This window comes from Misgurnus anguillicaudatus, chromosome 9 (assembly GCF_027580225.2).
Source record: "Misgurnus anguillicaudatus chromosome 9, ASM2758022v2, whole genome shotgun sequence".
NCBI lineage: Eukaryota > Metazoa > Chordata > Actinopteri > Cypriniformes > Cobitidae > Misgurnus > Misgurnus anguillicaudatus.
The window spans coordinates 16,917,981-16,943,796 of NC_073345.2; the positions used below are offsets into that span (position 1 = coordinate 16,917,981).

At 37.7% G+C, this 25,816-nt stretch overlaps 1 protein-coding gene across 15 annotated transcripts in view; it reads left to right on the forward strand.

The window, feature by feature from the left end:
- nrxn2a (neurexin 2a) overlaps positions 1 to 25,816 on the forward strand; it is a 468,354-nt gene that overhangs the window by 173,593 nt on the left and 268,945 nt on the right. For 9 of the 15 annotated variants that reach the window (XM_073871201.1, XM_073871200.1, XM_073871196.1 and 6 more), the window contains 7 exons: positions 1,844 to 2,145; positions 4,677 to 4,721; positions 7,706 to 7,867; positions 14,213 to 14,639; positions 19,182 to 19,565; positions 20,096 to 20,299; positions 24,049 to 24,075. In XM_073871201.1, coding sequence (XP_073727302.1) covers positions 1,844 to 2,145; positions 4,677 to 4,721; positions 7,706 to 7,867; positions 14,213 to 14,639; positions 19,182 to 19,565; positions 20,096 to 20,299; positions 24,049 to 24,075 — 1,551 coding nt within the window. The remainder of the gene's footprint in view (positions 1 to 1,843; positions 2,146 to 4,676; positions 4,722 to 7,705; positions 7,868 to 14,212; positions 14,640 to 19,181; positions 19,566 to 20,095; positions 20,300 to 24,048; positions 24,076 to 25,816) is intronic. The other 6 variants (XM_073871202.1, XM_073871191.1, XM_073871198.1 and 3 more) reach the window with 3 other exon arrangements.

Genomic DNA, 25,816 nt, shown 5'->3' on the forward strand with positions numbered 1-25,816 from the left:
ATTAAGCATTTCTGTCAAGAGATCCCTTTAAGAATTACACACTGCACCTTTAAGGAGCGGTTCAAATTTTGCGTCCAAAGCCACGCAAAAACTTGACCGTTGGTTGCTTCTTGTCACATAACCTGCGTTGCGCTTGCGGCATTCTGAAAAGTTCAAGTGATTTTAACTCGATGCCGTGAGGACGCACCTGGAAAAAACAACAGCGTCGCTTCCATTATGAGTGCGCATATCGCGCGCCTACATTTGAATTAGCAAACGTGAGCGGGCAAAAGACCCGAAATGTGAATCGCCCCTAAGTATTGCTTACAATGTTTGCATAAATATAAAAAGAAAATCAGCGTGCGCCATAGTCTGCTCGTGAACACGCACTGAATAGCTAAACAGGAGAACAATTAATTTTTTAAGAAAATTTTCGTTTTCTTTTTTTTTACACACAAAAATGTTCCCGGTTTTCATTAAAAATATCTAAAAATGTGTCCTAAAGACAATCGGAGGACTTGGTGGTTTAGAACGACACAGGGGTAAGTGATTTATAATAAAAGTGTAATTTTGGGGTGAACCAACCCTTTAATGCTCTACCTATTGAACTCCAGCGGCACTGCATCATAGACAGTGGGTCTCATTCGTTAAGCATGCGTACAAATTTGCGCATGAGATGTGCTGATTCAACAAAAACTTTTGTATCAAAATGTCTTCTAAATGTACGCAAAAATTCAAGAAACCTAAAACCACTTGTACGATATTATCACGTACGCTATAATCAAATACTAGGCTAAAATTCTAATGTTTATAATAATGTTGATATATAAAATTGACATGATTATATTTTATATTATAATATTTTCTGTATTATATATTATTATACATGATCTATATTATTACTATTATATACTGTACATTATATTATACAGTATTATAGCCTACTTATTTTTTTCTACACATATAAAGAACATGCACGTAATGACAAATGTTCACTATTTCCTTCCTCACTTTTTAAATCTCTATATGAAAGCGTCTGCTTAATGCCTAATGTAAACGTCATGTAAATGTAATGAGAAGTCCAAACGTCAATTACTTGATGTCCTATTTGTTTTATTTTAGATACTGATGCGCGTCTCTGTCATACAATATTAATTAATGTCATATTTGTTAATGCATCCAATACTTATTTAATGTTACTCCGGTTGACACACAACAGCTGGCTTCCTACAGCAAAAGCAAAACCTCCAAATAAAAAATGCACAACAAAACAGAACTTTACCGATAATAAATATGATCAGGGATTTCTTTTCAAGCTCTTTTGCTTCTATGACAAACTACTCTAAAATTTTCTGTGGACCAGCGCTGCGGAAAGCCTTTATATGGAGCTGGTTTGGGCGTGTTTATGCAAATGACCAACTTTGTGCACACGGCCACCCGTGTAGAACACTCCATATTCACTAACGTAAGAACAAGTATAAGAACAAATAGTTTTTGTGAGAAGTTCAAGTGTGCGTATAAAAACAGGCAATTATTAGTGAATGAGACCCAGTGAGTGAACAGCTTCTGACCATTGCAGTTGAAATCTGGCCGAATAGTGAGACGCAGTGACCAATGAAATCGCATAAGAGACAGGCCAGGATCGATTCTGTAATTGATGCACATACTGTAGTCTGTGATTAGTGCACTGACACAACTGTAAACAAGACACACTATAAATGCACCCACAGCAACAAGCTTCAGCCGTCTAATGTGCTTTTGGTACCAGGATAAAAATGACTACTGCCCTGACCGCACCTCCGGTTCACATCCATCCCGTATCTAACGACCTTTCCTTGGCTTCTTTCTATCTCTCTCCAATCAGGCCAAGCGGAGTCAGTGGCCACGTTCAAGGGTAACGAGTTCTTCAGCTACGACCTGTCCCAGAAGCCCATCCAAAGCAGCACAGATGAGATTACGCTGTCCTTCCGGACTCTGCAGCGAAACGGCCTCCTGCTCCACACCGGCAAATCGGCAGATTACGTCAACCTGTCTCTGAAAAGCGGAGCAGTGTGCCTGGTCATCAACCTGGGCTCAGGTGCCTTCGAGGCTCTGGTGGAGCCCTCCGACGGCAAGTTTAACGACAACGCGTGGCACGCCGTCCGTGTGTCCCGCAACCTGCGTCAGGTAACGTTCACCTTTGCGAGACTTGTTTACTTATTAGTTAATAATCTTTCATGTCTATTGTTATTGTGCTTTGGCTAATATACAATACAGTAGATGCACAAATAATCGCAGTTTAGTTTCTTTCTGACTGTTGACTATGTTTCATATGAAATAACAAATGTGGTTCTAGCCCTCTAACCGAACAAGAGCGTATTGTTTGTGATAAAGACGAACTGCATGAGGCTGGGATTTAATTGGAATCAGATGATTTCACCGGTGAACACATGGCTGTTTAAGAGCTTGCACACCAAATGATGTTAGTCCACAGAGATTTGACAACGTAATGTGTAACCCTGATCGCAAACTAGATTTATGCTCTACACCCGTAATGTGTTTAGTGATTCACCAAGTCCAAAATATTTCTGTTTTTGAGCCCTTAGAGGGCTATAAAGTCTCTTCTTCACTACAGGACTGAAGTACCATTAAGCCACAGGCTCTCACAGACATAGCACAGCGTTTACAATTGCCTTCCAGTTGTTACTAACCAGAGTGGATGCGTGTGTGCGAGTCCCTGTTGAAGAGGAGTGTTTTGATTTGCCAGCTCCATTCAAGCTCGGGCTGAGCCGCTCGGTTTTGTCTCAGTGATTAACTCCACAACAGTGAATATGCTCCAATTACGCCAACAAAAAAAATCCATTTGCATTCAGCAAGCCTTCCATCTTCTGAAGAGGGGCAATGTTTACTATTAATCATTTAACCTAAGAAAAACGGGTCCTTTGAAAAGCAGCGCTCATATCCAAGGCAGATTTTTTTGGCACCATTACCCTGATTGTTTTCAATCTGTTATTGCTAGAGAATGATTGTACGATAGGGCGCATCGCACGGACGTGAAACCCCGGCGCCTGCTGATTATTTCTCCTTTTGACTGCCGTAACCTTTAGTTGGAGCGCCGCGACGAGAGCCGGGGGAGCGCACCTCGCATCTGTTAACGAATGAAGCATAGTTTTGTTTCAGCCATCACAAATTATCGCTCTCCGGCATTGTGCCGAGCTCAGGCATAAACAATTCGAGGAACGTCTGTTGACACATTTGTTTTTATGTCATTCATTTAGTGTTAGTAACTACTGCTGCTCCCATTCTTTATTGTAATGCTGCTGCCGCTCTCCAACCCCTTCCTCCAAAACCCCTAACACCCCACTAAACCATCTTGTTTGACAGATCAGTTGAACTTCTTTCTCTCCTGTACTAACACCGAAGCCGCTAAGTGGATTTCTCATTGTTTATCTGCCTTTACACCCCTCCAACACTAACAAGAAAACCTCCATGGGACGTGAGTCACCTAAGCGGCTGTTTACACCTGGTATTAAGATGCGCTTTGGTCGATTAAATCGCACGTGGATGACGCTAAAAACAGGTGTAAAATGCTTTGGGCTCGTCCACTTTCAACCACATTCAGAGGTAGTTAAAATCACATTCAACCGGATTGGACTCGAATATGTTTGAGCAGCCACAACAGACATCTACTCTCAGCGTATTGATTTAATGTGATGTACAGAGCACAATGTTTTTACATCAGACTTCTAGCACGAACGCACAGTGTACAGCGGTATGCTAAGGCTTTTATTGATAAAACTAAAACCGCCTCTTTCATTTTTGTTTTATTTTGAAAGTAGCTCGAGCTTATTTCATCGATTGCTCTGAAAAATCAGAGAAAGCTCATACATATGCATGTACAAAGTCTGTGCAGAATGTTTTTTAACAACACAAGTACTGACATACGTCCAGACCACCTCCTCAGTAATTAGGACAGAAGCTGTCGAAAGTGGACAAAAGAGACGGATTAAAATTCCAGGTGTAAACGTGAATATGTCTTTCTCTGATCAACCAAAGCGCATCTTAAAGGAAAACACCACCTTTTTTGGTATTTTACTATGTTTTTACCTCAACTTTGATGAATTAATACACATTTATCTTTTTTCAATGCGTGCACTTTTAATCTTTGTACAGCGCGTTGTGAATGTGTTAGCATTTAGCATATTCATTCATTTCTTAGGATCCAAACAGGGATGAATTTAGAAGCGACCAAACACTTCCATGTTTTTCCTATTTAAAGACTGTTACATGAGTAAGTATGGTGGCACAAAATAAAACTTGGGAGTTGTTGGGAGCCATAGGATTGAATGGCTGGGCTAAATGCTAACACATTCAAGAAGCGCTGTACAAAGATTAAAAGTGCACGCTTTGAAAAAAGATAGGATCTAGATTGAGGTGTAAACATAGTAAAATATTGAAAGAAACAGTGGTGTTTTCCTTTAATACCAGGCATAAACAGCCAGTAAATATTTGGTGTAAGCTACTTTTTATTTCCACCTGAGAAGATATATATTTAGGAGGGCAGAGACAGTCGTTCCTTTAAAACAAAGAGTCATCCCGTGGTATGGTTAAATTTGCTTATAATTGCTAGCAAGTCATTATTTAATAGTTTTCAAGCTTCTGTGGAGTTTATGGTATGTAATTTTACTCTCCCTCCCTTGTTTTTTCTTTTTTTGAAGCGCGCAGGGGTCGGGCTACCTACGGTAAACAAACTGCATTATATGGTAGATATCACATTCTAATTGTCTAGTTTGGTTTGGCCCTTTCTTTTTATCTCTTTTGGCTTTTACTGTGCAGAAACTACAAGAAAATAAAAAATGGCATCAGTCCCAAGGTGCCATGCGAAAGTTCATTTTTTTGCCATTTGCAATTTTTTACGTGTTTTATTTGTATACCATTTACCATTCATCATTCCCCATATCCTTTACATTGCGTTTTGTGTAATGCTTTTGTATTTGATGTGAACTGCATTATCAATAACTCATATACTTGGCTGTGCGTTTTTAAAGTGGGCATAAAGGATGCTATACACTTCTGCCAAAGCAAGAATTCAGTCTGGTCTACACTACTATGGCAGACACTGGGCGCATTTTTCTGTATAGACAGACTTTAATGCTTAAAGGAACAGTATGTAGGATTGTGGCCAAAACTGGTATTGCAATCACCAAACTTGTGGCTAAAACTGGTACTGCAATCAAACAACTGGTGGCCAATACACAACATGACAACATAAACATCAGTTGAGGGCTTCAATATCCTGGCCAGACCACTGTTGTCAGTGATATAAGTATTTGAAATGTAAATGATTTCTTAATGTCTAGTGACATATCAGGGCCATTTTATGATTAATTGATATACATTTCTTACATACTGTTCCTTTAATGTCTAGTGACATATCAGGGCCATTTTATGATTAGTTGATATACATTTCTTACATACTGTTCCTTTAATGTCTAGTGACATATCAGGGCCATTTTTTGATTAGTTGATATACATTTCTTACATACTGTTCCTTTAAGGTACATTGGTTAAATGTTAATATAAGTAGTGCTGCAATTTGGCAGAACCATTTTAAGAGAATTGAAGTCATTTATGTTCATATACATTAAAAAGGTTATATGTGACCATGTCTGTGCAATCCAAGCTAAAGTCTTATAATCTGTTTGAGATTAGGAGCATCAAAGATTGATTTCAGTCATTGATTTCAATCTTTGACATGACCTTAATCAGTCAATAGTAATATTATCACAGAATGTTCTTTACATTATATATATGGTGATTTTATGTAGAAAATACTTAATCAGAAAAATACCTTTAGCTGGGTTTTCACAGTCAAGGTCACATATAAGACTAAGCCATAAAGGTAACTATATTTGTAAATCTACACAGTGTCAGTCAAAGTAAAAGGGCACAGAATAATCTTTTCTAAACAATTTTAAATATACGAAACAATCATAAATGTTTGACCGCAGCATTTCTGTCCACTCGCTCAGTTTTTTTTTCATTCCTTGCCTTTGATGTTGATGCTTTTATTAAATGTTGCTGTAATTCATACAGAGATTAGGGTTCACTGTATGATGTCGCATTTAATAATTCCATTTTTGTTTTGCTTTGGAAACCGCTCTTAATACGCAATGTTCCCGAGCATTGTGTTCACGTCTGCCAAATTAATCAAGAGACGCAGGAGAAGGTTAAGGAAGGCTCACATACGCAGCAGCATCTATTCGTATACATTTTACCATTAAAATGCGTATGACAGTAAAAGAAAACATTTGGAGATGTTTGTGTTTTTCACAGCTGACTTCTAATTTCGAGCTCCCTCACAATTCGAAATGAAAAGAACGACCTTGGGCAGACAAATGGAAGTGTTCTGCTTGAGCACAAACACTCGGTGTTTATATGAAATGAAAGAGGGAAATGACAGAATTGGATAAAAATGATTTCCGCCTCGTACCTGCTGCCATGCAGCTGTTATTAACCCTCCGTCTGGAGTACAGAGGAAAGACCGACCTTTTACTAACCCTTCTCCTCGCGGGACAAAACGGCACACCTGCTTTTCTCCATGCGTGTTGATTTTGGTCATTCATTTCCTTAAGCAGCCGATGTGATGTGTGCCACTTTTCAGTGTTCGATATGCAGCTTCTACACCTGCGTAATTTGCTTTCAGTGCATGAGTGGCTAACTATTTTTGTTGTCGTTTGCGGCGCTGTACGTCGATATTTTTTCTTCATTTTCCTTTCCCTTTCCACGTCTTGCTTTCTCTGCTCTATCTCTCTTAGAAAGGTTGGGACATAATGGGTTTCAATTTCAGGACAGTGTGAGCCATCTACAATTTCCAGCAAATATGCAGCAGCCTTCAAGATTTCTCTGCTTGTCCACAGTAATAATAATGTTCACGCAATATTTGATAGTATTAGAGATGGAATATAAATCCTCTCCGTCTGTCGGCATGGAAACACCTTAAGCAGGGTACTTATTATGACTATAAGAAAAGCACCTGTTTTGGACGTCTGCCAAAGTTTCCAGGCTTTAACATTTCCAAATGCTGAAAATGAAAGCGGCCTTTTTGGCACAGAATATATCGGCTGCATTAAATAGAGACGTCGAATGCTCCTGCAGTTGATGCCCATGCTGTCTTGAATATCATGCATGGCTTGTTTATTAACCAAACTAAAAGCTGTCGCTACCCAAACACCAGAGTATTTCTTTTTTTAAGACATCTCTTACAAAATGTGTGCAAAAACCAAGTTATTTATCAGAACTGACCATTAACAGTTAAATGCAACCCTTTGTTATACTAACAACCATTTTTGTGTCTGAACTCCCCCCCCCCCTTCCTTTATACTAATACTGCACAGTCACCCTTAACATCACTTGCTAACCCACTCAACATATAGTTTCTGAAGACCACGCCCTTTCTTCCTGTTCTCCTCTCCAACACTGACTAGTGCACAATCACGACACGACACGACACGACAGATCAGTCTCTTATTCAGAAAGCAGCAATTGCAGACATAAAAATGGGTTGGCTTTCGTTAGTGAACAGTATGCATACAGAACCAGAGGAACTCCCCCCACTTGAAACATGCAAGGTTTTTGTTGAAGCCAGAAAGGAATGTCTTTTGCCTAATGAAAAGATTTCCCACGCTCTCTCTATTTCTCTCTCTCTCTCTTTCTACCCAACCTTCCTTGGCTTTTATACAAACAGGTTACCATATCAGTGGACGGGCTGCTGACCACCACAGGCTACACTCAGGAGGACTACACCATGCTGGGATCTGATGATTTCTTCTACGTAGGAGGCAGCCCGAACACCGCGGATCTACCCGGCTCCCCCGTGAGCAACAACTTCATGGGTTGCCTCAAAGATGTAAGTGCACACCCGTAATGAACGTTTTGTTCTTTCCTCTGCTCGGCGGAAACACATTTAACCTGCTTGGTTTTGCCGAAAGTTTCTGCGACGTTCCTTCTTACTTAAATCCGTCCTTTCGCTTTCTTCTTCTCTTTCTCGTCCGTTCGCGCCCTCCGAGCACGTCCCATAATTTATGTCATGTCTATAACGTTGAAGGTTTAGCTTTACTATCCTGACAGCCAAATTAAAAATTGATTTCCTCTATGGATCCCCATTCGACTGTCTCAGACTCTCCATCTCTGTCTCGTTGACCCTGGACTCTATTAATCACCACTCGTCTCTACCCGCTCAACCGTACAGTTACTATCAGTGGCTCTTCTTCACCAAAAGCTTGAGCACGCCGATCCAATGAACCCAATGATGGAGACACATACACATCTACATTAGTGTGTTCCTGTAGTTAAGTTGATAGAGCAAAGTCTATCAAAGCAAAAGTCAGGGTTTGTTTCTTAGGGACCACACGTACACTGTACTGATAAAAATGTATAGATTGAATGCGCTGTAAGTCACTATGGATAAAAGTGTCTGGCAAATAAAATGACTGTCAAATAAAATCTGCTAAATAAAATGACTGCTTACGCGAGACTCGGTTGGGTTTTGTTGCCATATCTTGTATTTTATCCAGCTGGTGAGATGGGTAGATGCTGTTCCCCTGTTGAATGTCCCATGGACCCCAAAAGCTTAATTAAAGAGTAACTGACAACACTGTATACAGTGTAATTTTAAATTTTTTTAAAGAAATAGTTCACTCAAAAATTATAATATTTACTCACCCTCATTTCAGTTTTAGCCCTAATGTCTCTATTTGTTCTTCAGAACCCAAATGCAGATTCAATAAAGCCTCTTTTTCAGTGCACATTATCTGTGTGAACTGTTTGTTTAGGCAGTTTTAGGAGGTATACTTTTAAATCCAGTGTAACAACTGAAACAACAGCGATATTCACAAGACAGTAGATGAGTAAATGTCTACAGGACACTTAAAATATATGAAACAAGTCAAGTGGAGTTTATTTATTTAGCAGTTGGGTCAATTGGGAAGCTTAACTCATTCCCCGCCAGCATTTTTTGTGATTTACACAGAAGTTTCACAAAATGCATTCCAGGAAAATGTTCTTCTAAAAATATATAAACATACAAATAAATCAAATAAAAGGACAGACACTCTGCTTTCAAACAAACAATAAACAAACAAACGGGAATAAAACGTTTCATCCTATGTATATTTTTTCTCTGCTTATAAACTGTTGAATTTAGTTAGAGATCAGATTCAGAATGAATATCAAAACATACACAGAGTTTAAAGGTGCAGTGTGTAAATTTTAGCGACATCTAGTGGTGAGGTTGCAAATTGCAACCAACGGCTTAATCCACTGCTCTTTGAAGCACATAGAAAAGCTACAGTAGCCGCCACCGGACAAACATGTCATCTTCGGAGACAACTTAGTAAAAAAATGTGTCCGTTAAGGGCTTCTGTAGAAAAATGGTGGCACAAAATGGCGACTTCTATGTAAGGGGACCCTCTGTGTATGTAGATAAAAAGGTCTTGTTCTAAGATAAACACATAACGGTTCATCATAAAAGGTCTTTATACACCACTGATAATATAGTTTTGTATATTATTTTGCATTTCTGTCAAGAGATACTACTAACAATTACACACTGCACCTTTAAAATTAGTAAATAACATAAAAGTCAATAACACATTTTTTATGCAAATATTTTCTCTTAATTGAAGAGATAACTAGTCAATGGCGGGAAAGAGTTAAAATGTTTTTTGATTACTATAGGACTGGATGGTGACTAAGGGGCCAATCACACCAAAAGCGTTTATGGCAGTTGCAGGCGCCTTTTTTGAATGATATTCTATGGGCAGGGAGCGTTTGCGCGCTGTTTATGCGCTCCGAGCGCCTTGCGGTTTTTGCCACCAGCCGCTGCACGTGCCTTTTGAAGGAGCGCTGAGAGCGGAGGAGCGCCCTACGTCATTCGCGTCTTTTCATTGTCCAATCGAATGACCATTGTCCTGCGTGTTTTTGCACCTCTCACCCTTAAACAAGGTCAGAGCAAGCGCCCTCTTTTTAAAGTTTCTGCTAATATGACAGTTAACAGCAAAAGAGTGCTCACGCTTCAATATTTGATTGACAAGACAGCTTGCCTAGCAATATAAAAAGACGTGTGCATCGCGCCTTGCGTTTTCAACCGTTTAAAGCGCTTTTGGTGTGATTAGCCCCTAAGGTGGTCACCACCCACTCCCATAGTAATCAGAAAACCCCAAACAATAATTTGTAAAATCTGCCTTTGAGTTCTAAAGAACAACAAAAGACATTCAGGGTTTAGATGACATTAGGGAGAGTAAATAATGGTTGTTTCTCAATGTCAAGGAAGGATCCTCGGAAGTCAGAATTTCGAGGATGCTACGTCATCGTCATCCGTTGAAGGACTGTTCCAATGTCAAGGATTCTCGAAATTGCAACCAAGGACTAAGTCCTTCGTTCAAAAAATATCCCATATACAGAAAAGAATGCATGTGTATCCTTCGTGCTCTTCGCATTCTCAAATCACCCACAATCCTATGCGCGCAGCGCCGAAAGCACACCTTTGTACTGACGTAATGACGCAATGACGTGCAATTTGCTAGCCTGTTCCATTTATGTGTTCTCCTAATTCTGAAGAGGAGCCTCGCCTAGCCTCTGAAGGAAGTGACTTGTAAGGACTAGTCCTGCCAAGGAAGTATCCTTGACATTGAGAAACGGACACTGATAAACCTACAATTTTTGTGTGACCTGTCCCTTTAAAGGTACATTATGGTTTTTAGCAGCATCTAGTGGTGAGTTTATGAATTGCAACCAACCTCAATTTGGAAATACAATGATAAGCTACGGTAGCTGCCACAGGACAAATATGTCGTTGTCTGAGACAACATAGGGATGAAATGCGCTCTGTAGAGCAGTTTTTCGTTTAGGGCCACTGTAGAAACATGATGGCAACTTCCATGTATAAAGACCCGCGGTTTATTTAGTTAAAAACGACTCATTCTAAGGTAATAAAAACAATACAGTTCATACTGTAAGGTCTTAATACAACACTGATAATATGGTTTTGTATATTATATTGCATTTCTGTCAAGAGATCTTTCTAAAAGTCTCACATTGCACCTTTAAGTAAGGGTTTACTGTTTATTTAAGTTTTAAAGGGATAGTTTAAACACAAAAAATATATATTTTAAATAAATAAATAAATTATGTTGCCCATTGTACCCAATGACTTTCATAGTAGGAAAAACAAATACTGTGGAAGTCATGGGTATCATTAAATGTGTGCTTATTATAATTTAGAAGAGGTTTTAAACAACATGAGGATTTCAATTTTTGAGTGAACCATCCTTTTAATGATCAAATACATTTCTGTCATAATGTTAATAAGACATTGAATTGAAAACTTAAAAGTTGTCTCAGCCAGTGGAATTGCTTTGAGGTTCGGGCTGGGAAAATCCCTGACCCTAACAAAGACAAATAGTTATAGTAGTCTTAAAAAAAAATTCCTTGGCACCTCCATTAAATAACTTTATTTTGAGAGAGGGCATAAGAAAGCTAAAAAATATATTTTTTCATAAAAGTATGAAAGTGCTTAAGGGACATCATAAGGAACAGTGAGATTAAAGAGCTACATCCCAATCTGATAATGAAGCCGAAAGATTAAGATGCTCAGGTTTGCGCCGTCAGAGGTGGTTTGAAGCAAGTTTTCGTTGATAGATCCCTCAGCTTTTTTCATGGCTCTGGCAGTAATTGCATTTTTCATGTTCTCTCACTCTGAGCCAGCACCTCTTGTTTTGCTCCAATCTCTCCTTTTATTTTTCTGTCATGGGGTTGACGAGAAACATGGCCGCCTTGTGTTATTTTCAGAGACACTCAAGTTCACACCCAGCAACAAAGCGTCAGTCATCATCTCTGGACCGAAAGCTCGGCTGGTGTAAAAATGAAAAGCGTGTACGCCACGATGGGCTGATTCTCCCATCTGGCCGTGCACGTGATTTAAAAAACGAATCAACCCCAGGGTACGCTTTCACAATGCATGTATTTGTAGGGATGATATTTTAGGAGCAGTTTGGCTTTGTATTGCACTGCGTGTGTGGGCTGAGAGGGATCATGCTGTATTATCGTATCGAGCCTTGATCAAGGTTTTTCTGTTGACATCACTTAATGAATGCAGCTCCAGATATCATTTATTCGCACAGCTAAGAGAGGCACTTAGCTTTGGCATTGTCGGAGCCCAATGTTTTTGATTCATGATTTTAATGAAACAGTATATCGATTAGCCGAGGGTTTTCTGTAGTGCTCTGGTTGGGGTCACTAGGTTTATGTGATCTACTCCTGCTTTGAGTATTTAACAAGGCTGCTGTGTTTACTCTGAGGGATACGCATCAGCTCCAGTTTGTTTATAACAGTACAGAGCTGGGTGATTGGGCTAAAAATAGAGGATTTAAATATTTTTCAGCCTGGGTTTTTTAAATAAGTGTTTAAATATATATATTTATTTGTACTGTATATTGATACATTTTAGATATTTTTGTCCATATTTGACTCAATTCATTACAGTATACAGTAGCTCCACATTAAAACAGGTGTTTTATTAGGAACTATGATCTCAACTAAACAGTGATCAGCTGATATTCATGTCAAAATTGCAGTTACATTTACGTATTTGGCAGATGCTTTTATTCAAAGCGACTTACAGTCTTTTCAATTCATGCATTTATTATTATGTGTGTTTTCTGCAATCGAATCCATCACCTTAGTGTTGCTAACCCAATTAAGCTACAGGAACACCGTTACTACTACCATTAAAGGGACACTCTACTTTTTTTTTGAAAATATGCTAATTTCCAGCTCCCCTAGAGTTAAATATTTGATTTTTACCATTTTGGAATCCATTCAGCTGTTCTCCGGGTCTGGTGATAGCACTTTTAGCATAGCTTAGCATAATATATTGAATCTGATTAGACCATTAGCATTGCGCTAATAAATAACCAAAGAGTTTTAATATTTTTACTATTTAAAACTTGACTCTCATTCTGGTGCAATAAGAAAGGATTTTGCTGCACAATGATATTACGTAGTGCCCGAAAAATAGTCCCCTGCTATTGAAAGATAATAAGGGGACTATTTTCGGCTTCTGCGGAATATCATTGCGCCTCCTGCAGCCATTTTACCTGCAGCAAAGTCTTTGATTATTACACCAGAATATAGTTCCTAGCCATATCTGCCTAGAAAATCGCAACTTTTAATTTTTCGTCAGTCTTAGTACACAATGTAACTACAGAAGAGTTTGATTTGGAAGATTTTGGTTATTTTTTAGCGCGATGCTAATGGTCTAATCAGTTTCAATGGATTGTGCTAAGCTATGCTAAAAGTGGCTAAAAGTGAGATCGGCTGAATGGATTCCAAAACTGTAAAAATCAAATGTTTTACTCTAGAGCAGCTGGAAAATGAGGATATTTTACAAAAAAAGGGGAATGTCCCTTTAAATCAATAGCATAATGTGTAATTCGTAAATATCAAACAGTAATATTGACAAGATAGAATCACTCACTGCTCATGGCTGGATATTTTTAGTACCATCAAAAAAAAAACATTGCATGGGTCAAAATTATTATATTATATTATATTATATCATTACAATTATTATTTATTACATTAAAGATATTTTGTACATTTCTTTATTTTTGTGACTGGATGCAGCAAAATCAGGATCAAATTGGCCAGAAACTTACGTACAAACTTTGCATTGCTACCTGTCCATTAGAGATTTCCCATTCAAGTTTGGGTTTTATGTAAAAGCTTACAAATTTTGTCATTTAACGTCAGTAAATACAGCAGTTAGCCATTAAAGAGCCCTAAAAACCTTTTAATTAATATGGGTTGCTAAAGACTTTGGACTTTGAACTATAAATATATATATATTGCAAAATATATTGCTATCCTAACAAATCATTCATTAATGAAAAGCTTATTTATTTAATTTTGTGGTCCAGGGTCACATGCAATATACTATAAATGTTACATATATTAGGAGTGACTTCATGACACAAAAAAATCATTAAATAACCTTTTTGAATCAGTATATTGAAACGGACGTGAAAATGAACTGTAACACTGGTTTTGCCGCTGAAGCTTAATCAAAGCCAGCCTGAAAGACACTATTAAAACATCTCAATGCTTTCATGTCGCAAGACAGGGAAGGATCATTAAAGTGCATTAAAGGTATTTTCTTTTCTCCCATTGTCTCTTTCTCTCTCTCCTGTCCCAGGTGGTGTACACCAATAATGAGTTCAGACTGGAGCTCTCCCGCCTGGCTGAATCGCACGACCCCAAGGTCACTCTCCACGGTGACCTGACCTTCCGCTGCGAAGACATCACCGCTTTAGACCCCATCAGTTTCGACACGCCAGCTGCTTACGTAACCCTGCCGCGCTGGAACGCCAAGAAAACCGGCTCGGTGTCCTTCGACTTTCGCACCACAGAGCCCAACGGCCTCCTGCTGTTCAGTCACGGGCGGCAGCAGGGTGCGAAAGACCGCAGACCGAGGGTGGACTTCTTCGCAATGGAGCTGCTTGATGGATTTCTCTACCTGCTCATGGACATGGGCTCTGGTAGCATCAAAATTAAAACTGGGAACAAGAAGGTTAACGATGGGGAATGGTGCCACGTGGATTTCCAAAGAGAGGGCAGGAAAGGTCAGGGTACTGCAAGATCAGCACTAGCCATGAACACACATTATTCTCCACTTAAAGGGACAGTTCATAGAAAATTCGGTAACAGTTTACTTGAAGGGGTGTTCATAAGACTGACATGACAAACAGTGTTGGCAACGTTCCTTTAAAAAAGTAATTAGTTATATTTACTAGTTACTTCTTAAAAATAGTAACTGAGTTAGTAATTGCGTTACATCATTATAAAAGTAACTAATTACCAGGCAAAGTAAGTATTGCGTTACTTAAAAAAAGTTATGTATAACTTGGATGCCCCCAATATAAAATTTGTTAAATGAATCAATTAGACACATTTATTGTCAGTAACGGTAACGGCGTTATAACAGGGGAAACAGTCATTTATTTGATTATTCATTACTGAAAAAATAACGCAGTTAGTAACGCCGTTTATTTCTAACGCCGTTATTACCATCACTGATGACAACATTCATAATCATGACATGACACATGCCAAAGGAGATTTTATGCATGTTTATGACAACTGTCATTAAGTGTCATTTGTTCAGTTATGTCATTTGTAATGCAAAGTTATAACAACTTGACATTAACCAAAACATTTTATTTATTTTTATTTTATTTATTCATTTAGCTGATTTACAATTACTATAAATGTCAGAGGTCGCATGCCTCTGGAGCAACTGACCACTTTTTACCAGTGATACAAATTGAATTTATCATTAAAATGTCATTAAGTGTTAATACTCTGTCATATAGTTTTATAACAGCGTCATGAATATTTTTCTTGACCTCAACTACAGTGGTACAAATATAATTTGTCATTTAAATGTCGTTAAGTGTTAATAATCTGTCAAATAGTTGGATATGGATATTCTTCAGTTCATAATGTTTTTTTAAGTTTTCTCCATGTGTTTAACAAATAAAATCAATCATTCAATAATAATAATAATATTAATTAAAATTTATTAATTATATTTTATTGCATTTGGAGACCGATTTGCCTTAAATTAAATTAAAACAGTACAGTAATGGGTTAAGCCATGCAGCAGTGGGTCCAAGTTGACTGCAAAGTTAATAACATTAAATTAAATTGATCAAATGATTTGTACGTTTTTTTCTTCCACGTCAGAAAATTTCAGAACCCTTTGTGTGAGGAAGAACAAGATCTGTTAGTTGTTAGTTTTTTGTGCACATACATAAAATTGTTGCATTTTGTTAAGGTATTAAATATTATTTGATAGTATTAACACTTAATGACATTTAAATGACAGTTTAATGTAATGTTAACCCACAAAGCTAGGTAGTTTCCTAAGTTTGATAATTATTCTGCCATGTCATGTTTATGACAGATTTATGACAAGTTATGATGTATTGGTTTATGTCAAGTTCTCATAAAGACGTTTCAAATAATGTCATCTTTGCTTTAAAAATGACATAATTGAACAAATGACACTTAATAACAGTTGTCATAAATGTGCATAAAATCTCCTTCATTTTCATGACACGTGTCATGTCACGATTATGAAGGTGTCATGAACACCCCCTTTAAGTAAAGTGTTACTGAAAAGGCAAAAAAATTATTGAAAATTCATTTAGTCACACTCATGTCATGTCATTGCAAAACCAATATTTCTTTTTTCTGCAGAATATAGATAGTGAATTAAGAACATATGGTGGCTTTTCCATATAATGAAAGTGAATAGCGAGTTTCTTAATAGTTTTCTTACGTGTATGTGAATGTACATGCACAGTCGAACGCACAGCCTTGCAAGGTATAATTTGATCTGTATGTGTAAACAGTCATTCGACGCATGCACATTGTGACAAAATGCAATACTACATTCTCCTTTAAGTGCATACGCGATCTACAATATGCATACAATGTATGTAACCCGGGGAGCCTCACATATGCGTAAAAAATTTACCATACTTCGGCCTTGAGGCTTTCCATAATGACAAAAAAGCTTTGTAAAATGGTTGATTAATGTGCAAAAGCTTCTGAAATCATATCATAGCTTTTTTGTGAAAAGCAGAAATAAAAAAAAAAAGTACTGACCAAATTAACTAAATTATTGCTTTTGAAAATAAATAAATTATGATTAATTTGGCAAATGTGATAATGATAAATTATTAATTATTTTTCAATTATATTGAGTGAACTTTACATTTGCATTTGTTTGAATCAACAGATTTATGATATTCTGAAAAGCTGTTGTATATGTGTATGTATTATTTCAAAGCTATACTTAAGTTGTGTGGATATTTTTTCATGTCTCAGTCTGGAGGTTTTTGTCATTGTTCATTCCAAGGTCTCCGATCCTGATTAACTCTCATTGTATGGAAAATAGTGGCTAGTTTTTTTCAGATGTCATAAGGATTTTGAACAAAACAAGAATAAGCAAACGTTCATGTTTGGGTGAATGACCTCACCACAGCATTGTCTTGCTGTCACACCGAGCCGTAGTCTGTTCCCATCACATTATCCTGTCCTTTTGATTTCTTCTTCACCGTAAGACCGAAGGGACATTTCCCCTTAATCTCTCGCGTTAAACCCACTTCCTTGTTCCGCCTGCTTAGGATCCATCTGATATGCATAGTTCACAACTGCTAAATCTGTGCACTATTTCTTCTACCACTCATTACCTCTTATTACTTTAAGAGCTCAACTTCACATACACTCCACCAGCCCCAGCACAGGATTTAGCAAATCACAGGAGAACAGGCTAAAGACCTTTTCCACTAGCAAAGAAACAAAGACAGAACTGTACTTGAAGAGGGGGTGGGCCAAATGTGCACCCGTATGCATTTTCTTCCAGGCAACAATAGTTGACCACATAAAGATAACACATAAATGTAGTCCACACTACATATTGCATGTGTGCATCCATTGTAACTTGACTTGAACTCAATCGGCTTCATCAGGAATGTATATATTTATATAACATTTATTTATGCATGCATTTATTTATGCATTCGGCAGATGCTTTTATCCCAGGCGACTTACAGTGCGTTCAGGTTGCATATTGATCTATTCAATGCTAATGCAATGCACTACTAGTTGAGCTACAAGAAAAGCTTATAGTTTTTATTTAGTCTCTGATTGAAAGTTTTGCTCATAAATCAAACTGATAAGCATCAACCCAATTAATGATCATGTTGCAGCAATGCATTGTTAAAGGAAAACACCACAGTTTTTCAATATTTTACTATGTTCTTACCTCAGCTTAGATGAATTAATACATACCTATCCTTTTCAATGCGTGCACTTTTAATCTTTGTACAGCGCCTTGTGAATATGTTAGCATTTAGCCTAGCCCCATTCATTCCTTAGGATCCAAACAGGGATGAATTTAGAAGCTACCAAACACTTCCTTGTTTTTCCTATTTAAAGACTGTTACATGAGTAGTTACACGAGTAAGCATGGTGGCACAAAAAAAAACATTTGTTTGGATCCTAAGGAATGAATGGGTCTAGGCTAAATGCTAACACATTTAAGAAGCGCTGTACGTAAGGGATAATGTAGAGGCAGCCGGTAGTTATCGGGAAATAAGCCCCGACAGTGTGATCAGGACCCGACGCGAAGCGGCTGTCTCTACATTATCCCGCTTATTACACGGCTACTTGTCACATAGGAAAAAATAACGGACATGAATATGAATTTGAAACATTTTATTGGCATATTTGTTTTAAATTAACATTTTTATCCTTCCGCGAAACTTTGCACAGATGCATAAAATGATCGTAATACCTTATTAAGATCCTCTGCTTCATACTTGTCTGTCTCCATTTTTTTCTCTTTTAGCCAGTCTTTGAGAAGTTTTAATGCCCATTCTGTATTTTTTTGTGTGTTGGCTTCGTAGCTGTCATGCTCTATTTTGTCAAGTTCAGTGTCAGTAAGCTCTCTGTGTCTTGTCGTTGTTCGTTCTTCTATCCACTGTTTAAATGTTTTGTTTTTTCCGTACATGTTAAAATTAATGTCAAAATTTTCCATTCGTAATTGTGGTTGTCCAGTGTTTGTCACAAGATGGCGCCAAACGGTAATCTTTATTGGTCTTTATTGGTGCGGAGCAATTTTAATCGTACATTTAGTACCGGCTAGGCGTTATTACTTTGGAGCAGTTATTATTTGAAAAGAACGAACCTGCAAATGTCTCAACTAACCAATCAGAATCAAGCATTCCAGAGAGCCGTGTAATAAAAAGATTTAAAGTGCACGCATTGAAAAAAGATAGGTTTGTATTAATTCATCTAAGTTGAGGTAAGGACATAGTTAAATATTGAAAAACTGTGGTGCTTTCCTTTAGAGGCACATTATGTAAGATTTTTGCATTAAAATATCCAAAAAGACAAGTACAGTATTTTGTTTATCAATTACCTGTAGGGCTTACAGTAATTATTAAAGAAAAACGTTTACGAAAAATCACAGCATAGAGGGCGAGAACTGTAAAAAAATGACAGGATTTTTTTTTATTTTTTAACAATAATGTTAAAATTATATTAAATAAGCCCTCCCCGATTTCTGTCTCTCTCTACTGCATGTCTCCCAGGCTCCATCTCTGTTAATGGTCGCAGCATCCCCTTCTCCACCAACGAGGGGAGTGAGATCCTTGATTTGGATGGTGAAATGTACCTGGGGGGTCTGCCCGAAGACAGCGGCGGTCTCCCTCTCCCCCCAGAAGTGTGGACCGCCTCCCTCAGGCTGGGCTTCGTGGGTTGCGTGCGGGACCTCTTTGTAGATGGGCGCAGCAAAGACCTGCGACGTCTGGCCGAGCTTCAAAGCTCTCCGGACGTTAGCAGTTTTTGCACGAGAGAGACCCATCGGAGGTGCAGCTCCGAGCCGTGCGTCCACGGAGGGCGCTGCCGCGAGGGTTGGAACCGACATGTGTGCGACTGCACCGGGACTGGATATCTGGGCCCCAACTGTGAGATGGGTGAGGAAAGTAGGGCTTTTAACAGTGGGGAGTGAGGATTAAGCATTGGATTATGTCTTCAGTCGTGTTTTAGTAAAAATAAGCAAATGGTGTTGTGCTTTATTTTGTGATAGAGCTGAATTTGAGCTGTATTTCTCAGATCCCACCTGCCTGGACCTTTGTTTGGCTTTTTTGCTAGGTAGTGTCGTATCTTACTCTCTTCTGCCCTCTAGTGTCATTTGCTTGGAACAGCAATGTTATCACTCGGTGTCCTTTACAAACATTACTAGGATATTGAACATGAACATGCAGCCATGTTTTATTCGTTATGAATAGTAACACTATTGTTACGTTACGCTTTTATCCATTGCGACTTATGATACAATGTTATGCTGGTATTTGTGTCAATTTACAATAATGTGATTTTCTAATGTGTTTTATTCTATGCTTACTGTGTAGTTATTTGAAATTCTTGTGATCTTTAACTTGTTTCTCTTTGAATAGAAGTGTGCATTAATCTTGTTTTGGGTTGTTTTTCTCTGGTTTCTCAGAGTCCGCAGTGCTGAGTTATGATGGCAGCATGTTTCTGAAGGTCCTGATGCCTCATGCTGTTCACACCGAGGCTGAGGATGTTTCTCTGCGCTTCATGTCTCAAAGAGCTTATGGTCTGCTCATGGCCACCACCTCCAAAGAGTCTGCCGACACCCTGCGCCTGGAGCTGGACGGGGGAAGAGTCAGACTCACCGTCAACCTAGGTAACCTTAAACTGCTGACCTCCAGACTCTGACATGGAACACTCGGTTCCAATAACGCGTCAGCTTCGGCTGGGGTCCATCCCAGAATGCATTTCAACTTAATTCCTTTGTTTATCTCACTTGATTCTTTCTTTTTTCTTTGTTTCTATCCATCTTACTTTTTTATCCCCCCCCCTCATTCCCTTCTAACCTCCATATCTATCCATCTACCTATCTATCATTTTCCCATTCCCTCCTGACCTGCACTGAAAAAAAATGATTCATTGAATTTAATAAATTTTTTTAAGGGAAGCGGTTGCAATCAATTTATTTAAGCTCCATTTAAACAAAAAGATTAGTAACGTAAAATTAAATATAAAACTTTTGTTTAAATGTAGCTTAAATAAATTGATTGCAACCGCTTACCTTAAAAAAAATTATTAAATTCAATGAATCATTTTTTTCAGTGTGCAAGTTTTCTTGTACACCTTTTTTCTTTTTTCTTTGTTTGTTTGTTTCTTTCTTTCTTTTCTTTTACTTCTTTCTCTCTTTTTCCGTTCTATCTATCTACTGTATCTGTCTGTCTGTCTGTCTGTCTATCTATATTTTCTTTTTTCTTTTATATTTGTATCTTTCCTTTTTATATTACTTTTAACATTCTTTTCTTCCATTCCCTCATAACCTGCAAGTTTTCTTGTACTCCTTTTTTCTTTCATTTTCTTTCTTTCTTTTTCCTTTCTTTTCTTTTACTTCTTTCTCTCTTTTTCCGTTCTATCTATCTACTGTATCTGTCTGTCTGTCTGTCTATATTTTCTTTTTTTCTTTTATATTTGTATCTTTCCTTTTTATATTACTTTTAACATTCTTTTCTTCCATTCCCTCATAACCTGCAAGTTTTCTTGTTCCCCTTTTTTTTTCTTTCTTTCTTTCTTTCTTTTTCCTTTATTTTCTTTTACTTCTTTCTGTCTTTTTCTTTTTTTTCTTTCTGTTTGTCTGTCTATCTATCTATTTCCTTTTTACATTACCTTTTTTACATTCCTTTCTTTTACTTCTTTTTTTTCTTTTTTCTTGTTTTTCTTTTTCTTTTCTTCATTCATTCTTTCTTTCTTTCCTGCTTTCTTTTTTGTTTTTATTCCTTACATTTACCTTTCTCTCCCTATTCCTCATAATCTCCAAATTTTATTTTACTCCTTTCTTTCTTTCTTTCTTTCTTTCTTTCTTTCTTTCTTTCTTTCTTTCTTTCTCTCTCTTATATTTATTTCCTTTTTACATTACTTTTACATTCCTTTCTTTTACAAATTTTTTCTTTCTTTCTTTCTTTCTTTCTTTCTTTTTTCCTTCTTTCATTCTTTCTTTCTTGCTTTCTTTTTTGTTTTTCTTTCTTACTTTTACCTTTCTTCCCTCCTAATGTCCACATTTTCTTTTACTCCTTTCTTTCTGTCTTTCTTTCTTTCTTTTTTTCTTTCTTTCTTTCTCTTATATTTATTTATTTCCTTTTTACATTACTTACTTTTCTTTCTTTTACTCATTTTTTATATCTTTCCTTCTTTCTTTGCTTCTTTTTTCTTCCCCTCTTTCGTTCTTTCTTTCTTGCTTTCTTTTTTGTTTTTCTTTCTTATTTTTACCTTTCTCCTTATTCCCTCCTAATCTCCAAATTTTCTTTTACTCCTTTCTTTCTTTCTTTCTTTTATTTGTTTATTTCATTTTTACATTACTTTTACATTACTTTCTTTAACTGATTTTTTCTTTTTTCTTTCTTTCTTTTCCTTCTTTTGTTCTTTCCTTTCTTCCTTCTTTCTTTCTTTCTTTCTTACCTGCTTTCTTTTTTGTTTTTCTTTCTTATTTTTACCTTTCTCCCCATTCCCTCCTAATCTCCAATTTTTTTTTACTCCTTTGTTTCTTTCTTTCTTATATTTTTTTATTTCATTTTTACATTACTTTTACATTACTTTCTTTCACTCATTTTTTCTTTTTTCTTTCTTTCTTTCCTTCTTTTGTTCTTTCCTTTCTTCCTTCTTTCTTTCGTTCTTTCTTTCTTGCTTTCTTTTTTGTTTTTCTTTCTTATTTTTACCTTTCTCCCCATTCCCTCCTAATCTCCAAATTTTTTTACTCCTTTGTTTCTTTCTTTCTTATATTTTTTTATTTCATTTTTACATTACTTTTACATTACTTTCTTTCACTCATTTTTCTTTTTTCTTTCTTTCTTTCCTTCTTTTTTATTTCCTTTCTTCCTTCTTTCTTTCTTTCCTGCTTTCTTTTTTGTTTTTTCTTTCTTACTTTTACCTTTCTCCTCCCAATCGCTCCTAATCTCCAAATTTTCTTTTACTCCTTTCTTTTTTCTTCTTTCTTTCTTTCTTTGTTTCTTTCTTTCTTGCTTTCTTTTTTGTTTTTTCTTTCTTACTTTTACCTTTCTCCTCCCATTCCCTCCTAACCTCCAAATCTTTAATATTTTTTCTTTAATATTTGTTTCTTTCTTTCATTTTAGTTTCATTCTTTCTTTCATTCTTTCTTTTCTTCCTTCCTTACCCATTCCCACTGTCTTCTCACCTATGCAGCCTTCAATGGCTATATTTTCTGCAGCTTTCGAACAGACAGCCAGAGAGACCAACCCATCATGTCGTGTATTTTGTTCCCAGAAGGCACATTGACTCATCTTAGTAGCACAGCACCAAACTCCTAATTCCTTTAAGTTTCCCTCACTGTCCTGTCAGCTCAGACTTGAGCTCTGGCGGCCGTCTGCGGCTGTTTGTACAGGAGATTACAGACAGTTTCAGTCCAGAGGAAAGTCGAGTCTGAGCTGTCTAACTGCAGTGTGATAGTGAGACGGGTCCCTGGCTGTCTGTGGTCACTCTTCTGTAGCGGTTGACAGCTTGAGAGCTCACCACAGCCAAGAGTGCTCACACCAATCGATAAGATTCATTATTTTTTTCCGTAATATCGATCAGTTTTTAGTAATTTCATCCTGTTAGCCCGAACAGCGTAGCTCTTCAAATGATATATTAGCAAGTGAAGAATATCGGTAAATAAATTACCGCTACCAATTAATATAACAAACAAACCTCCTGGATAAAAACATGTCATTTGTTTCTATTGTGCCTATTGTTCATCTAGAGATTTTGGAGACATCCAAACAGCTCTATTACTTTTTGCAGCCGGCATTCAGCAGAAAATCCTGCATCTAATTCACCAACCATTTGTAATCCAGTTAACCAGGCGGTAAATGTGCCAGAATGCACGCAAGTATTTAAATGAAGTCGTTGTTTCTGCAACGCTAATTTATTTCAAGTGGGTTAAAGTAAAAAACATAATTAATTCTTTGCAAATTTTCCCCCAAATTCTGCATTGTTTTGAGGCTAGCGATAGATACAAAAGACAGATCTGTATTTTTCAAGTTGCAACTCTTGGCTGCCGGTGCAGACTGCTCATACCTACAACCATACATGCACCACCCACATCCACAAATGAGGCGCAACAAAGCCAAAAACAAATGCTTTTCAAAGCCTCTCTGTACATAGTTGCCAAGTCTTGGCATTGCTCTCGATTCACTGGCTTAAAATACATTTTATTTTAAACAAAAAATAAGGTGCTGCCTCTCGTTCTGTGAATGTGTGGTGTGGGCCTTTGTAGGAAAGCAGCTCTGGCTCTCAGTTTGTCCCCGGATGGTGTGCTCAATGCAAAAATAGATGTTTGTCTGCAGATTGAACCTTGAAGGATGTGGTTTTAATTTTTAGTTTCTTCAAATCTCACCATCTCACTCTCTCTCCCACCAGATTGTATCGGGATAGACTGTAACCTTAGTAAGTGATTCTTTTATCTGCAATGCTATTTCTCTCTGTCTCTCTCTCTCTCTTTCATGCTCAGTCTCAAATCATCCAAAGTTTCTTCTCCACCTTCGTAATCCTGTCTTCCTGCACCGTTAGCGCAAATATACTTTGAACGTGTTCCCAATTTGCATCTCTCTCTCTCCCTCTCTCCCCAACATGCGCCTTCCCTCAATCTCTTTTGTTCCGCAAAATATGCCGATTTGCTGCGGTGTTTGAAATTAAGCATAACCATCCCGACAGTTTCCATTTCGACACCATATGTTCCCCACCGCTCCTCAGATGATCTAGAACGTTTCACGTCCCCACGGGACTCCGTTACATAAGATACAATAATAAACCGTATGATAAAATGAGAAATGTATTCATTTGCCAAATCAGGCATTAGGCTCCCTGTGCCTGTATTTGTGCAGTATTACATCCATGTGTTTGTGTTGGAACACGGCACAAACATCAGTGTTTATCAGTGCGGTGATTCTGGAGGTAAGTTTTGAGTGAAAGTGAAGGTGGACACGAGGATGTGTGTGTGTGTGTGTTTCTGCAGATCAAGTTTTGTCTACATTGTGGGGACCGAGTGCCCCCATAAGGATTGTAAAACCTTAAATCACCTGCTTGATGTAAAATTGCATAAAGATGTGTGAGGATTATGTGTAGGTATTAAATAGCTTAGTGTAAAAGCAATTTAGAATTATTGGCATGACAGGGAATGAAAACAAATGTTACTTTCAGTACTTTGACTACTGTGAATCTATCAAAACCTCTCACAATCAGATCATTTGTGGCCCACGCTGGCAAAATGAGTTGGAATGCACAGCGTCTAATTTTGTGCTAGAGGCAAAAGAAAGCATACATGTTGATTTTGGTCGAAATTGAGGATTTCATAAAAAATAAGTACATTAAGGCCTCATCTAGCGATCTCAACGCGGTAAATAGTCATTAAACATCTAATATGATCTTTATTTGAACGTTTGTTAAATGCTTAACTAATACAAAGATGCGTGTCCATCCACATGCACGTGACATTTTGGTTTTTAAACATGCAGGAATTGGAAAATAGAGTGCAGGATTTGCTTGATGTTAAAAGAGTTATTAAAGCCCTTTTCACACAGACATTCCGGAAAATGCACATGAGATTTTTTGGCCAATGATTTGCCGGAATCTGTGTGTGCCTTCACGCAGATAAGATCTCGGAAAGACACCTGACCTGTTTAAAGACCTGCACTTTCTTCTCCGCAGTGTCTGAAGTTTTGCTTATTATTTCTCTTATGGAGGGTTCACACCAGACGCGGTAGAGGCGGCAAGCGCGAGTAATTTACATTTTAAGTCAATGCAAAGACGTAATTAGGCATCCTGCGGTGCGGTAAACGTGAATTGAAGACTGGCGTGGGAAATGCGCAAGTTGAAAAATCAGAATTCGGCGGATTTCCGCGGCGCGTTAACCAATCAGGACCTTGCTGTATTAGTGACGTGATTACAAGAAGCAAGCGGAGTATCAGCGGACTCACAGAAGTCCCTCCCATGATGCGGATTTCCGCGTGAATGTCTCAAATGACTAGAATTTCCAACATGATCTCACAAAGTTCTGTGGGATAGTCACGGAATTTTGTGCTCAGTTTTCCGTGGCATTCTCATGGATCTCCGCATTTTTCCGTGGCCCTGCTACGGACTGTCATTTTCCGTGGCATTCTCACGGATTGGTTACTCAACTGCTTTTTCC